Here is a 16423-nt window from a genome sequence, read left to right as displayed (position 1 = left end):
TACCCAAGCATTTACATCAATTCAGTTGTTGGCAAGTTGGAGACATAAACAGAAAGATCTGGGTTTGAATCCTGACGTGAACTGTATGTAACACTGTCACCATTTTCATTCAAGGCCAACTGGACATCATAAGAAGTCTTCTGGTGAAAGCCCTATGACAACATGACTTTCTGTTCAAGTAGAGCTGTGATAACAAGATTTTTCAGATGGTGTCCATACTGAATTTTAGATCGGCACCATTTCTCATTTAGAACACGCTAAACATCATATTAGGTCTTTCAGTGAAAACCACATACTGATATAACCATTCCTTCTTGGCCACTGTGACAGCTATACTCGAAATCAGATTGGTAACAATTTCATTTACAACCAACCAGATATCATAAAAAGTCTTGATGTGAAAACCCCATTTAGACATGACCATCCAATCATGAGAGATGCAATAACAATCTTTTCAAGATGACCACCGAGATTGCCATACTGGACATCTGAGCAGCACCATTTTCATTAAGGACCAAATGAAGCTTGGGATGAGTATCAGTGTAAACTTTCAAAGCAATCCTCTAAGAAGTTAGGAGAGGTGACAACAAAAACTATACAGACAGACAAATGGACAGACAACAGACCATCCAATAAGCTCCACATGTCTATGACCAGTAGAGGTATGTTCAAAAAAGCATTCAACATTTCAGCAATAATTTATACAAATAAAATTGCCAGAGCCAAACATTTTATGCATTTATTGTTGATATCTTTAAGATATTTTATTTCAATGATTTGCGTCCACTGTCAGTCTCAGCTTTGAAAGTCCAATAAAATTCAGATTTGAAGACACAAATCTGGATGATCTAGGTTTCAATCATTATTATTATACTGTGTAGTTTTATTCCCAATTTGTTTATCACAGAATCTAGTCACTTATAAGTTCAGTCCAAGTGCAAACAATATATACCATGATCTGCTATCACATAACTTGCTGGCAGATCAGGGTCTATTGTTTGTTCTACTGATTACTTCAAACCAAACTGCATAGACCCAGATCTGCTGATGCATTGTGTGATCGGATTCTGTGCAGTTTGCTGATGAACTTGACTTATAAGCATGTATATATGGAATTAGATTCAATTAGGGATCATCAAAATTTGACTATTCCCATTACCCTTTGCTCATCACTGTCCCCAACTGCATAATAGATCAGGTCATAATGTGTGATGGCCCCTTTAGGATCTGCAGGGGGTTCCCAGGTAATCCCAACAGATGTTGGACTGAGTGCTCTGGCTTGAAGGTTACGAGCCTCACTTGGTACATCCACTGTGAAATGAATGAATGAATAGATAAATAAATGAAGCAAATGAATGGAGCACATTAACCAATGAATAAATAAATTAGCAAATTTTCAATCATTCAGTATGACAGTCAGTCAATCAACCAATTAATCAGATGATAGAGTGATCACTAATATATCATATTATATGGAGCTGGATGGAAAGAAAAATTCTGTACCATTGTTACTGCAGTCTTTCAGAACATATCACAATATGTATCTTGATATGCTGCAATTATATTAGGGACCAACAATTCAATTTTTGGGGGCCTAAGATTCTGTTGTTGATGAAATTTCCAGGTCTCAAATAGCTGGCAAAAAAATATCTTGCTATGATTTATGGTAAAATAACGCCATATTATTTTAATTACATTATTTGAAACAATTAATAATGCTGAGATTTAAAAAAACATATCTCTGCTCAAATAAAGAAAATCGCAGCATGTGTACCTTCCCCCACCCAACCATAAATTAGACAGTACTTTATGGAAGATGAATTTCTGTGAATGTTCACTGTTGAATAAATTGTCATGTAAAAACTATTTCAAACTTAATTTTAGTGTTATATAGTATTCATTATATTGTAAGCCATATTATCAATTTTCAGAGCTGTGGCTACTCAGATAATCCAGAATGTTTCAAAATTAATCCTCACAGGGTCATACCATATTGGCTTTATTCCCGTACTCCAAGACACAGGGTTCCCACACCCTCCTGATTTTTAAGAAGGTCCTGGAATCCAATTGGAATTGAATTCAATGAAATCAGCCTGGCCAGAAATTATTTTTTTTTTAAGAACAGCAGCTGCAGATGATTCTGCTCTCAAAATATCAAGCAGATTCATATAATGAAATTCTTTATTTTTTTAAAGCCACATTTTCAAGATTTAAAACAGAATGATGTCTAGTGCTTTAGATTGTCCAAAACCTCTCATCTAAACAATCTGATGTGTTACCGGAAACAAGAATGCTGTATTTTATGCAATGAAGTTAAATCTTACCTTCTTGTTCAGTACGATGTCTTAGACAGGCATATTTATTGCTGGGTCCAAAACGGTTGTACGCTCGTACTTTGAACTCATACTCAGTGTTTGGTTTCAGTCTATTTATATTAGCTTCTTTGGTAGTTGTGTTCATGACCCTCTCCCTGCAAGCATATCAAATAAAACATAGAACTATGCCAAACCATAAACCTGTGATTCAGCAGATACTATTGATAAAGACCATTGGATCTTATTCATGTATATTGTCAAACCTGCCAACCATACCAAGACTTTCTCTGTAAAGCAGAAAATGTTCTTCCACAAGACCAATTTTCAGTAAGATGTAATGATGTTATGTACTGCTATCATCGACTTGAAAATCGTGCATTTGAAAAGTTCGAAAGTGTGGTCCAATGCAGTAAAGGCAACACTGTGCTAAAAGTAACAAGTTTATCAATTATACATAGAATTTAGTGACCTTCAGATCAGTTTTAGATACAGCACTTCCAAATTCCATGGACATCAACAGCTTCATACTGGATCTCTCAACTTGGTGCAATATACGCTGGTGGTAATTATCTCTCCCACTGTTAACAATACTCAAATCACCACAATATACAGACTTTCTTCTTTCCTTCCAAGCACAACCAAGAATCTGAATATTCCTTTTTATACATCTGTGCAAATTGTTTGAACATTTAAAGAGAGCGGCGGTCCCTTTCTCCTTCAGCATGTTTTTGTTTGATGGATAATACTTATAGATAATGTAGAGCAATACACAGAAGCCAAAGCTTGATTGTGTATGTGTTTTGCATGATAAGCAATGGACAGATTAAAGTGACTTAGGAACTCGTGTAATGTTAGTCCAATTCCCAGACCAAATTGGCTAAATTTAATATGAAACCCTGATAAAGCTGTATCCAGATTTGATCAAAACAATCACAGTCATATTTTTTTCATAATTCCATAAGTTTGAAATTAAAAAGTCATTTTAGTAAGACTTGTGATCAAACTGTAAGGGGTTGGCAGAATTCATAATTACAGTGGTCCCCTTCTTACATGGTCACAACTTCTGCACTGGGAAACTGGCCTTATAAGACGGGTGGCCTTTCCAGAGGGGGACTAAAGTTTTTGTGAGAAGTTTATGTAATGTACATAAGACAACTATATACTTCAAAGCATTTAATATCTTCATCTAAAAGTAAAATTAATTATTATAGGTTCTTCATGTCTTAAGAATAGACTTATTTCAACTGAATATACATTAATAGTTCTTATTCTTGACGTAAGCATGATATATAAGCGGGTACTGTTGTCATGCACACTGCAAAACCATCCATCATTCAAATCTTGGTACAAGGATAATTCTCTTTCAATTTGCTCCATTTTCCCACTGCTGCTGGATTCTTTTCAGCATAAAATTGTTTTATTTTAGATTTTTCTACATAAAATTCTTCTGCAAGCCCTCAACCCCACCCCCTATTTCATCTAGTAGAATAACCGACTTTTTTCTAAAGTAATAAGGTAAAACTACCAATTTTCCAGCGCCCTTGGTTCCAAAGCCTTGCCAGATTAACAGTTTTGCCAGATCATCCAAGGTCATGCATCACCAATATAATGCAGTTTCATCTGCATTATACACCTACTCAGGACTTACGTGCTAATCAACTTCAAGCTTCTGAAATTTGTCCACATACTCAGCAGCTCCTTCATGGTCTGCAGACCATTTTTCTCCACACGCTTTATGCATATAAATTCTATGATGATTCTTGAACCTTTAAAGCCATCCTTCACTATAGTCACACTCCTGTTCTAATTTAAGTTCTTTATAAAGTTTTTCCAACAGTTCTACTTTATCTTTTATCGATACTGACTGGTGTTTACGCTTGACACCACCACAGACACTTGTATCTTTCTTAGAAACCATAGCTAGGGTCAAATGTAATTAAAATAAGCTAAAAATCACACAAAATGTAGGGGCCCCGAGTGGCCGAGTGGTCTAAAGCGCTCTTCGTTACGGATCACTGCCATCTCACCTCTGTCTGCGGCGGTTCGAGTCTAAGATTCAGCCAATGTGGGCATGTGAGAAAGCTTGCTAGTAGCTTCTCGTGGGTCGGTGGTTCTTTCCGGGGTTTTCCGGGTTCTTCCTCCACCATTAATACTGGCCGCCATGTATAGCCTATCGTGCTGAAAAATGGCGTTAAACCCCACAACAACAACAACAACAACAACAACACAAAATGTAAGTATCACCAACAACAACTGCAGTGTAAATAATCCAAGTGAGTGCACACCCAGTCAACTAATTTGGCGGTGTCGGGAATTTCAAGTGCCCTCTTGTAATTTTGTCTGGATTAAAAGAGGTGCCAGACCATCTGTTGCCCGAAAATTGGTGGTTTACCTGTACATTTCCATTTACGTGATGACATGTTAATGTTTGGTAATGATTTAGACAGATGTTGCTAACTGTATACAATTCAATTATGCAGACAAAGCTTTTGCAGAGTGGACAAAATGACTTCTTCGTAAAGGAAGCAATATATGTATTGTCACATGATTTTTCGGTCTTTGTCTGGTACCCTGTTTTGTTCAAGGTTAATTTCTGTGTGTGTGTTAATCCACAAAATCTATATTTAGCCTATGCTGACCATGTTATGATCTTGACAATTACATCAGGTAGTAATCATCAAAGAGAAGAATTTGACAGATGTGTGAAGCCCAAAACACTATCACAACACTTTTGAGCCCATTTCCTGTAAACATCGACTTTTATAGATAATGATACAATATTAATCTTAGTGTTACATGTACTGTAGGCAATACTTCTTTCAGTTACAGAAACTTGACATCGGGAGACAGGTATCAATGGTAGATATAATCTGATTACTTACCTTATGATATGAATTAGTTATTGGTTCTGGACACATTTGAAATAAAAAGTGACCGCTTGTGAGGGGAACATCTTAAATTTTTGTACTAATATGCTGGCTGCTGGTTGCGTTAGAGGGGTGGCCATTCTTTAGGGGTACTTTTGAACACAAATTTGTCGGTGCCTAGGGATTCTGGCCATAAGAACCGAACGGCTGCTGGTCAGGAGGGCCATTCAAGAGGGGGACCAATGTAAATACTGTGTGCCAATTTTTGTGAATTTCATGGTCCTTTGAGACCATGATTTTAAAGATACAACAAAGAATCATATTTCTTTGGAAATTAACAGACCCCATTCCCCAAACAAATACCAATGAAAAAGTGAGGTTTTTTTAACAACCACAAAAACTAATATACATGGGAGTAAATGAATTCACATTTGAACATTTTTTTGTGTAAAAGTTTATCAGTAAAAAAAATTGTAATCTTTTTTTTTCCATTACACCTTTAAAAACAAATTCAACCTTGTTTTGTATATTTTTGTCCATTTTTCATTAAGACAAGTATCTCCTATTTTCTAAAATAGATTTTCCATGTATTCAAGATAAGATCATTCGTTTTCATTCTAACTTCATAGTTTTTAAACCATCCCTCATATTTTTTATGAATAACAAGATCAGCAGTATTTTCATTTAGGACTAACCACAAATCATTACAAGTCTTTTGGTCATAATTCCCAAGTCAATATGACCATCCATTCTGGAGAAGTAATGCCAAGATTTTCAAGATGGCCATCATGGCAGCCATATTGGATGGGAGACTGGCACCATTTGGATGATGGACAACAGGCCATCCCACAAGTTATTATGGTCAACGACCAGTAGATCTATAAAAGTTCATGATCTGCAAATTAAATGAATTTTTTAACCTGGAGGATATATTGCATTATTAATAAATTCTTGTACAACCTATGACCCTTGTAAAATCCTCTTCATTCACAAGATTGTTGTAATTCACTGGTATTTTACAAGCTAGTCTTATAATATAATTATATTATCAATTTATTTTCATCCTTGAAGTGTTGTTATATTATTATTTCATGTTTTCTTCAGTTTAAATTATGCATCATTCATTATGATCCCTAAACTGTTATACTGAAATACGTGCATCTTTTATTTACAGTTATTTTTTGTTTGTTTTAAACTTTCTTCAGAAAAGGATGAAATTGAAATTGTGTCAGAGTTGATCACACAAAAAAGTGTCAGTTGTTTTTTCTTAGCAAGTTATGTAACTATCAGTCTGGTTTTACAAACAGCAGCTATATTTGATTGCAGAACAGCGTTGTTTGTATAAATTAGAAAAGGCATCAAGGTAGGACTCTACATCATCACAGTATGTTACTGGTGTTTTAGAAGAAGCTGTTTAAAGTTTTCTCTATTTACTTAGTAACAGCAGCCATATTTAATAGCAGACATGTACAATTTGCATAAATTCTTAAAAACTTCCTGCCAGAACTCTTTCCATAACATTTGGTAAAATTTTGTTGAGTAGTTCTTCAAATGAGATCACTTTCAAGAATTTTCCATTCTCAATGACAGCAACAAATCTGCTGGCAAAAAGACATCAGTTTCAAAGCCAATGTTATCAGGATGCTTTATCTAATCCTGGTCAAATTCTGTTGAGCAATTTTTAAGAAGTCACTTCAAATTTTGTATATTTCTAGAAATGTGTGTGTGTGATTTGGATTTTTAATGTAACTTTAATAATTTTGCAGTCATATTGCTATGATGTCTGCAGTGTGGCAGTTTATAGTGATGTCTAGCACTGGGGCATCATGCGGCACACATGTAGCATGATGTCCCATCCAGTCACATTATCCTGACACCAGGCCGAACAGTCCTAATACTAACCTTTTAATGCTGAGCGCCAAGCGAGGCAGCTGTTAGTACCATTTTTGTAAGTCTTTGGCATGACTTATTTCTAGAAATGGCTGCATATATATGATGATGGACTGACATGAACAATTTTGAGAACCACTGATGATAGAGTGTCAGGTATTAAAAATGTGGTCAAAATCCGTTGTTTGGTGTTTGAGAAGTCATTTTTAGGTTTCTCTTTTTTTAGCACTGGCAGCCAGATTAAATGCTGGATTGGCATCATATTTAAAAATCAAAAGAGCTTTATGCCAGGATCCTTTCTGCCAAATTTGTTTTTATTTCGTTTAATGGCTTTTGTGAAGAACTAAACTGTACCAGAAGACATTAAATTACATAATTAAAGATACATGTATGTACTTCAGGCTGGAAATGTGTCCAACTACAGACTTACAGCTTAATTCTGTCACTGATCCATTCCAATGTTTGTTCATTTGGTTCACCTATTTTATCATCCCAAAGCCATCCTGGCCCAGCAAGTGAATTATCCCTTCCACTCATTAAGTTTCATAGTTGATGAATATTTGCATAAAAAATCCAGCACCTCCAACATTTTTTTCTTATTTCTAACAATTTATTAGTTAATTCCAAATTTTGTTAAAACAATTATTCTTGCTATGGCATTACAGAATTTCATACTCTTGGTCACCAAGATGTTTTGTATTTGAAACCACAGAAACTTCTTTGCCACCAAAACTAAGATATCTCAAATGTGAAATGATCTCTTCTTAACATGGTACAAACTATAACACCAACTGAATGATAACCCTGACTGATGAAGAAAATCATTCCAAAAGAGAATGAGAACCATATCTTTGAACGGAATTACCAGGTGTCAATCAGGTGTGTATTTATCACATACTGAACAGAGAAGTGTCCAAGGCCAGTAGGCAGATAACGATGAACAATTTCTTTCCCACAAAATGACAGCACAAATCAAATAGTATAATTGATGAATATTATTCATTATTGTTAAAAAGAAAAAGGAAATGTAACAACAGAAAATATTGCAGAATTCTGTGTTCTGTTTTTAAACCCAATGTCTTTCTTTATGCAAGCTTCTGTTATCTTTTGCTGAGAACCTTCTGAAACAAAAATACCCACCTTTCAGACCCGACTTCATTCCACAATATGGAGTAGGAAATAATCTCTGATGGTCCAGGATGTTCCGGAATGGTCCAAGACAGGGTGATATATCGAGTTGATGTTATGGCAGCCACCAGGTCCCTCGGTTCTGATGGCACTTTATCAAAGCTCCCCGTGAAGGTCCCTGAACGATGGAGGTGGTAAAATAGGGATGGTGTGGAAGGAGGTACAGGGAGGGGGGTGTCTGTGGGGTTACAAGGGTGAAGAAAAGAAATAATAAAAAAGTTGGGGTTAAGAAAAATAAATCCAAATTCACACAAATAACCAAAAGGCTACACTGTCTGCCTTTGCATTACAAATTTGTTTTTGTAATTTACTTTTAAAAACATGATACTGGACAAGAATCTGTCATTTTACAGATGAAGGATTTGTCTCCCTCTCACATCAGACATTTTTTTTTAACTGATTTTACTTGTAACTGTTTCATGGATAAGACAGGGTAGCTTCAAAATTAATTCAAACTCAAATGTCCTCCACCAAAACAAAACAAAAGCAAACAAATTACAAATTTTGTTTAAAAAAAGGCACATGCAGCATGGTTACTAACATTGAAAAAAATTAAATTAAGTTAAAAACAGCTGAACTAGAGTTGGAGGTAATTAAAATAATAACAAAAATGCTAAATTTCAAAATTGGTTAAAGGTATATAACATAGTCATTGGTAATTTTAAAACATAGTGATAATGATTTTCTATCTTTCTGTGTCAACATATTTTGGCAATCACCAACATCTGCAGAGGGCTTCATAATTATGTGCAAGGACAAGAGTTTGTGCAACTGAATTGGGCAAACTCAAAGAATTTACAATATTAAACAAGGGTCGCTTGAAGAGGCTTGTGCTCTACTGGCAAAAAAGAATTTCCAGGAATCCAAATAACACCATTCTTCTTTTTAACTGCTGAGTGTTGAAACAATCTGATATTCTTAAGTTATAAAAAGATTTTCAAGATGACTGACATAATGGCCATATTGGATTTAAAGTACCACCATTTTCATGTAGGAGCAACAAGATAAAAGAAGTGTTTTGGTAAACCACTTAGGTTAAAATGACCATGCATTCAGGAAGAGCATCACTGCTCTTGTATTGGATGTAATATCAGCAAACGTTTTTATATTAATAACCAACTTTATATCATACTAAGTCTTTTGTTGAAAGTCCATCTAAATAACGATAATTATATTTTACTGCATGTCAGATTGGAATCATTTTCATTTGTGACCAACTAGACACCATAATGAATCTCACAGTGAAAATTAAATGCTGATTTTGACTTCAAATTAGATGGGAGTGTCTATAAGATTTTCATGATCACCGCAATGGCCATTCATATAGAAGTAGCGATAAAAGATTTTCAAGGTGGCCACCATGGTCGCAATATTGGAGGACAGGTCAGCACCATCTCCATTTAGTACCAACTTGACTTAAAAATAATTCTTCTGGCCAATACCCCCTGATGATATGACTTTCTATATTTAGGACAAGTAGTGATACAAAGACTTTCAAAATGGCTGTCATGTTGGCTATATTGGCTGTCTGATTGGCAACTTTGCCATTTATGGGCCAGCAGATATCATTGGAAGTCTTGATAAAAAAAAACATGCCGATATGACCATTTATCCAGGAAAGGTAGTTATAATGATATTTTCTAGCTGGTGCTCATATTTAGTAGCAAACTCGCATCAAAAGAAGTCTTCTTGCAAAACCACATCTTGATATGACCTTCTTAATGAGAAGTAGCAATAACTAGATTTTCAAAATTACCTCTATGGCATACATTGTTCATAGGCACATTCATGAAATATAATCCCTTTTGTCCTGCTTTCCATTTGTTTAGCCAGAAAGTAAAAACTCAATCCAAATAACTTTAACAGTGGCGTTAATAGTGTGTGGGCATATGCATGTACACACCAACGCACGTGGATGCCAAGGGTATCACTATGTCAATCTCATGCCAAGGCAGATTGGACTGATTGGTTGGCTGGATGGATGACTGGTTGTATTTCATGGAAATTCAATACATGACAGGTTATATGTACCAATGCAAACCAAGAAAAGTGCCTTGCCCAGGGACACATAAATGCAGCTAACCCACCCTGGCCTGGGAAAGAATCAAACCTTGTATCCTTTTGATACTGGGACTAGCATGTTAACAACTCGATGAATCAATGCAAAAGATGCAAAGTAGTCACCTCCATGTTGAATAATCAAGGTTTACTTCACATTTTTCATTGGTGTATCTTGTATATTTACTAAGTGAAATACTGAAAAAAAATGAACTAATCAATTATTATGATTTAATAATAATAGTATGTGGTTACATGATGGTTCTCATAGGTATGTATGTTCTTTAAATTCAGTACTCAATTTTATTTCATATCAAAACAACAAAACAGAAATTGCTGATAAAAAATTGTTTTCTTTCACATCTGCTTTCAAAAAAATCAGTTTAATCAGTTTATTAGAAAAACCCACACTAATACTCTCGTTAATAGCAAACATGCTAAGCAATTTGCAAGTCACCATCAAAAGTACACTTTTTTTGCTCCCTCCCTCCCCCCCCCCAATTCTGAATTAAGGTGTTATTCATTAACATACATGCAAAGGTGACAAAAATAAAAGTTGTTCAAAAATGTTATGATGCAGAACATAACTAAATAAACATAAAACAACACAAAATGAATTAATGAGGGCATGAACAGAGCTTTGTAAGTTACCTCCCTTCACTACCAACCGACAACACATGATTGCAAATGATATTTATGTTCTCACTTATAAGTCAAGTCCAACTGCAAACTGTACGGACTGAGATCTGCAGTTGAATAATGTGGTGGTAAGAACTGGATCTATGCAGTTTGCTATGACTAATCAGCAGAACAAACAAGAAGACCCTGATCTACCAGTGCATTATGTTATGGCAAATCAGAGTTGATGTTTGTAGCTGGACTTGACTTTTAAGCGTGTATATACAGTAACTTAAGAATATTATTAGATTATAAAATCCAATCGTAACACTACATTAGACATCATGTCCAAATGACCCTGGCACTAAATAATCTCCAATGTATATCTAACCAACTAAAATGTTAAATAAAAATGTTACGCTGCTGAGGACTACAAAAATGCTGTCACAATTGGAGAAGATAATATTTGTGACACTGACTTCTCAATAAGAACTCAAGCATCATCGAATTCACACCAGTAAAGTCTGCTTTTTAAATCCACAATTTCTTACTCTTTATCACAAGACTAATGTTTAATTCCAGTTAATAAAATGCATATCTTTTCATGATAATCAAAGTAAAAACATATAGTGACCTCACAAAAGATGCAATATATACAAATGTTTATTACACATGAAGGTACTTTAAGTCAATGCACAAAGGTATTTTGCAGTTTTTCATTTAATAAAATCAGAAAAGATCCATCATCTTATGAACACATACAATGAATTAAATTTACAATACAAGTGTAATAATATCTATCTTTTGCAAGGCTCATGCTTTATCAAAAAGGATATAACTGGAACAAACAAATTTTCTTTAAACACTATCTCTGGAAAAATACAACTTTACCTTGTTTCAAGACTATTAGATGGGATGCAGCCTGAATAGTTCCAACAGAATTTTCTGCAAAGCACTGGTACAGGCCAAAGTCTGACATCACAAGTCCAAGAATTCTTAAGCTGGTTCCTTCTAACTGAATATAATGTTGATCGTTCAAGGGGTCACCATTTTTCAGCCATGTAACATTGGGTCTTGGATTACCCTTCACCTCACAATCCAGGCGAATGTCAGTTTTTTCATGAGCAAAAGTGTTCTGAGGGCGGACAATGAAGGTTGGAGGTGCTGTAAGTGGAACGAAAATGCATACATACTCTGTGTATTTGAAAAATTCAGTCAGAATGAGCCTAAACAATCACATACATTATCAAAGTGCATAAAACCTTTGTGTAATTCTGTACACTGATGAGTCTAGGGCAGCATGTATCTAAAGGCAAACTACTGACAAACATGCACCTTCTTGCGTATAAATAGTGAAATAAACAGCAGAATACAAGTTTTCTGGAATTCTGCAAGCAATTTTATTCATAAAGATTAAACCATTTAAATGGCAGCATTGAAATACAGATGCAGCTTTCAAGAATCCTGCTTTACAATTTTTTTGGATGTATATATGTTAACAAGCATCCATCCAGCTAGCCATCTATCCAGCCAATCAATCAACCAACCACCATACCTGGTGCCAAACTTTATATCTGAACTGTCAAAGAATACTTCCATCACTATTCCTAAGTTGATTGCATCTCTATCTATAATGGTACAGGATAACTTTAATGTATCCATCTTTAATGCTACAGGACAGGTTTATTGTATCTGTCTTTAATGGTACAAACTTAGTGTATCTCTGTCTTTGATGGTACAGGACAAGTTTTATTTATCTAACTTTAATTGTACAAGATCAATTTAATGAATTGGTCTTTAATGGTGCAGGACAAGTTGAAGGTTTCTCTGAATTTAATGGTACAAGACAAGTTCAGTGTATATCTGTCTTCAACAATACAGGACAAGTTTGATGTATCTGTCTTTAATGATGAAAGATCAATTTTTATTTATTTAATGGTAGAGGATACGTTTTGCACTAGTACACACAAAAATGCATTAATAAATGCAAATGCAATGAAAAAACCAACATTGTCTTAAAGAAATATAGTGGGTAAATAAATAATAAATGCTGCTGTAGCATGTGTAGTGCACTACCTAATACTGTAAGCTTGGCATCAGCATCAGCAGAATCTATGCTATTTTCAGCACGGCAAGTGTATGTGCCATCATCTCTCTCCTGCAGGTCTAAAATCTGAAGATTTCTTCCACCAATCACAGCTAGTCTCCCATGTCTGGAAATTAATTGAGATTCTGATTATTATTTTGCCTAAGGAGTCAAAACAATATACAAAAAATATTTAAAAAATAACAAGAAATTTTGGCATACATGACTTTAAAATACAAGATCTGTGCAAATGCATTTCTTTCAATAATGTTTGGGTTTCAATGTCTCTATCTATGCAGTATGAGTAATAGTAATACTCAATCATTCTGTAACAGTTCATAAAAATATAATCACATCACATGTACATCATTCAAATCTATGATTCTGATAAAAGTCTGAAAGCCACGCTGCCAACATGAAAATTGAGTTACCTCCCTTAGTCCATAACCCATACTTTGAAGACCAAAATAATTGATCGGGTCTCTCTTTCAGCAGGGTATCAAAGTGTTTCATAAATCTGTTTGGGCTCAATTAACCATCCTAAGGGCTGTTTCATTTAAACATTTAAACATACATGGTACCCAGGGAAGGCTATTATTAAAAAACATACAAATTTACTTTGATTTCACATAGTTCATATTAAAATGGTAAGAAATTTTAAATTGCACCTATGGCTGAGTACCCCATTTTAGAAGTGCCTTCTCTAGGTCCCACGTATTCTTTTTAATGGAACAGCCCTTAGAATACAAAATCTCAATTAAATATTCTTACAAAACTAATTCTCAATTCACTATTCTTATAATAACACTAAATCTCAATAACTACTCTTATAACACTAAATCTCAATTAACTATCCTAATAACACTAAATCTCAATTAACTAGTTGTATAGCAGTAAATCTCAATTAACTACTCTTATAACACTAAATCTCAATCAACTGCTTTGGTAACATTGAATCTCAAGTTATAATCTCTCATGTTACTACTCCAATTGATAACTGCCTGTTTACAAAATGCACATATATGAAACTCATTGTATACAATTATCTAAAATTAAATCAAACAAAAAATAAATCAAACTGTTTCTAAATAAATTTGTGAATTATTTGATTGACATGTATTTTGGCAGAGGTAGTGCTGCTGTTAAATGATTCCCTTTGTTACTTCACTGAAGCACCAAACCATCTGTTTTAGAATGTGAATACTTTTAGCTTTGATCATTTACATTCTAAGACAACATCTTTATACTTATTTAGAATGTTTTACGTTCTAACATTTTTATTTGCAATTTTTGCCTTAATATGTATTAAAATTCTACCAATACATACATGTGCATTCATACATATGTCAAATAATTTCACATTGAGATTTAGTGTTATTAGGATAGTTAATTTCAGCTCCATTATTTGTATTAGAGTACAGTCCAGTCCAGTAATCTCAATTACGTCAGGAATGTAAAAAAATTGGCAATATAACCAGGTCCCTAGACATCAGGCTTCATAAAGATTAGGAACGTAATTTTAAAGATGTTCTTGATCTTTATTTCTGTCTTCTACTCTTATGTTTGCTGCAATATTGCTGACAAACAGGTATGAAGTTTTATAATTAATTATTTCTTTATTTGCATACAGTTTTACATTAGTAATAAGTTGTGATTTCATAACTTTTTAGATAGAATTCAGTCTCCAGTACATAGCAAACAATTCAAAAAGTGTTGTTAATAAATGACTTGTGCACATGTACGTGTCCTCTCTGAAAAAAAAATGTGCAATATTTACTCTATTCTCTTTTAATTCTGCAGTCAATGTACGTTCTGCATGAACATGTCAGTTTTAATATTTCTAAGTAAAGAAAATAACCACACCTCCTGAATTCTAAAGCTGACCATCCCTATGAAATGGATTTGTTTGTCTTTGCCAATGAGAAAGAAATACAACATGAATGTACCTACAGCTGCCATGAATCTAACTACAGATTTTATTTAATGAAAATTTATACACCGTAATGTATCATGATAGTCACATTTTATGGGCTGAAGACATAATCAGAATAGAAAAAATGTTAATAAACATCCAACATCACCTAAGGCATTGTAATGACTAAAAGAAATGATGATTCTTTTAAAAGGCCATTGAGGTGCAGATGTGTGCTGTAAATAATTTATATTTATTATTAAGATCTTCTAATTTTTTTAAAAACACAATGTACTTGATTTCAACAAAACACGATTTTATGGTCATGGTTTAACTCGAACTAGCCACTGTTGTATTCAGGCAAGGTAAATTATTGTATTCCGAACAGGCTATTGAACACATGACTGACTTATTTGCCTTTAGCACTAAAGCCACCCTAGCTGATAGTGAATTTATCTCTGTAAACACAGCTCAATGATTATACAGAAGACAAGCTTACTGTTGACCACAGCTGATAGACACATGGAAGTAGATCACAGATAGGATTAGCAGTGGCATGCTTTTTAAACATGCCACTGCTTCATTTAATCTGTTGCAGTGCAACCATGAAGAGATGTTCATTTGCATAGCGTAGTTACAGTACAAATAAAGTCTTCAAATGATTAAGTGCCACTTACCAGTTAAATCAGATTTAAAAGTGAGTCTAATCAGTATTTATGAGTGAATTAAGACACTTAAGTAAAAAATGGAGAAATGAAAAGGAAAGCTTATTCTGTAAATCAGATTTATAAGTATTTCACTGAGGTGTACATGTGTGTGTGAGAAAGAGAGAGAGAGAGATTTGGATCTTTAACATAGGTTTAACAATTTTCTAGTCATATCACTACAATGTCTGCAGTGTGGCAGTTTACAGTGATGTCTAGTACTGAGGCATCATGCCACAGACATGTATCATCATGTCCCATCCAGTTGCATTATCCGGACACTAGGCTGACCAGTCGTAACACTAACCTATAAATGCTGAGTGCCTAGCGAGGCAGCTGCCAGTACCATTTTCATAGGTCTTTGGTATGACTCAGCTGGGGTTCAAACCTGCAATCTCCTGCATCCGAGGTGGATGCATTAACCACTTAGGCCACTGGAGATTGCTGAAGAGGCTAAAATTGTGCTCGTGGACATTTTAACTCATTTGACGATGTTCAGCACTGGTAAAAAATTATGATGGCTGACTGTTGAATATAAAACTGATGCTAACATCATCCAGTTCATCCAAGGTGCCAAATGAGAAAATTTAGAGCGTAAAGTATTTTCGTTTATTAGTGTCAACTTGTAACTAGTAGTGCAAAAACTAACCAAAACTGTGCATGAAAATTGATTGCTTTTGCTAATCATATCTTGTAAATTTCTCCGAGTTAGACATTAAAAATTGGACTGCGTTGAAATAAGCGGGTCCACGTGTTACTTCATTATTTCCATTGTAACTGGGTTA

General features: G+C 34.5%; 1 protein-coding gene across 10 annotated transcripts in view; it reads right to left on the bottom strand.

Moving 5' to 3' along the window:
* The window catches only part of LOC149793895 (neogenin-like), a 253342-nt gene that overhangs the window by 64838 nt on the left and 172081 nt on the right, over positions 1–16423 (bottom strand). For 9 of the 10 annotated variants that reach the window (XM_089967829.1, XM_089967835.1, XM_089967833.1 and 6 more), the window contains exons 6-10: positions 13013–13149; positions 11828–12100; positions 8213–8438; positions 2325–2470; positions 1160–1311 (exon numbers count right to left, since the gene is read on the bottom strand). In XM_089967829.1, coding sequence (XP_089823955.1) covers positions 1160–1311; positions 2325–2470; positions 8213–8438; positions 11828–12100; positions 13013–13149 — 934 coding nt within the window. The remainder of the gene's footprint in view (positions 1–1159; positions 1312–2324; positions 2471–8212; positions 8439–11827; positions 12101–13012; positions 13150–16423) is intronic. The other variant, XM_089967832.1, reaches the window with a different exon arrangement.

This window comes from Sinohyriopsis cumingii, chromosome 8, assembly GCF_028554795.1.
Source record: "Sinohyriopsis cumingii isolate HCF-2022 chromosome 8, ASM2855479v2, whole genome shotgun sequence".
In the NCBI taxonomy this organism is placed as follows: domain Eukaryota; kingdom Metazoa; phylum Mollusca; class Bivalvia; order Unionida; family Unionidae; genus Sinohyriopsis; species Sinohyriopsis cumingii.
Note: the sequence above shows the minus strand (reverse complement) of the source record. Positions and strands in the feature narration are given on the sequence as shown.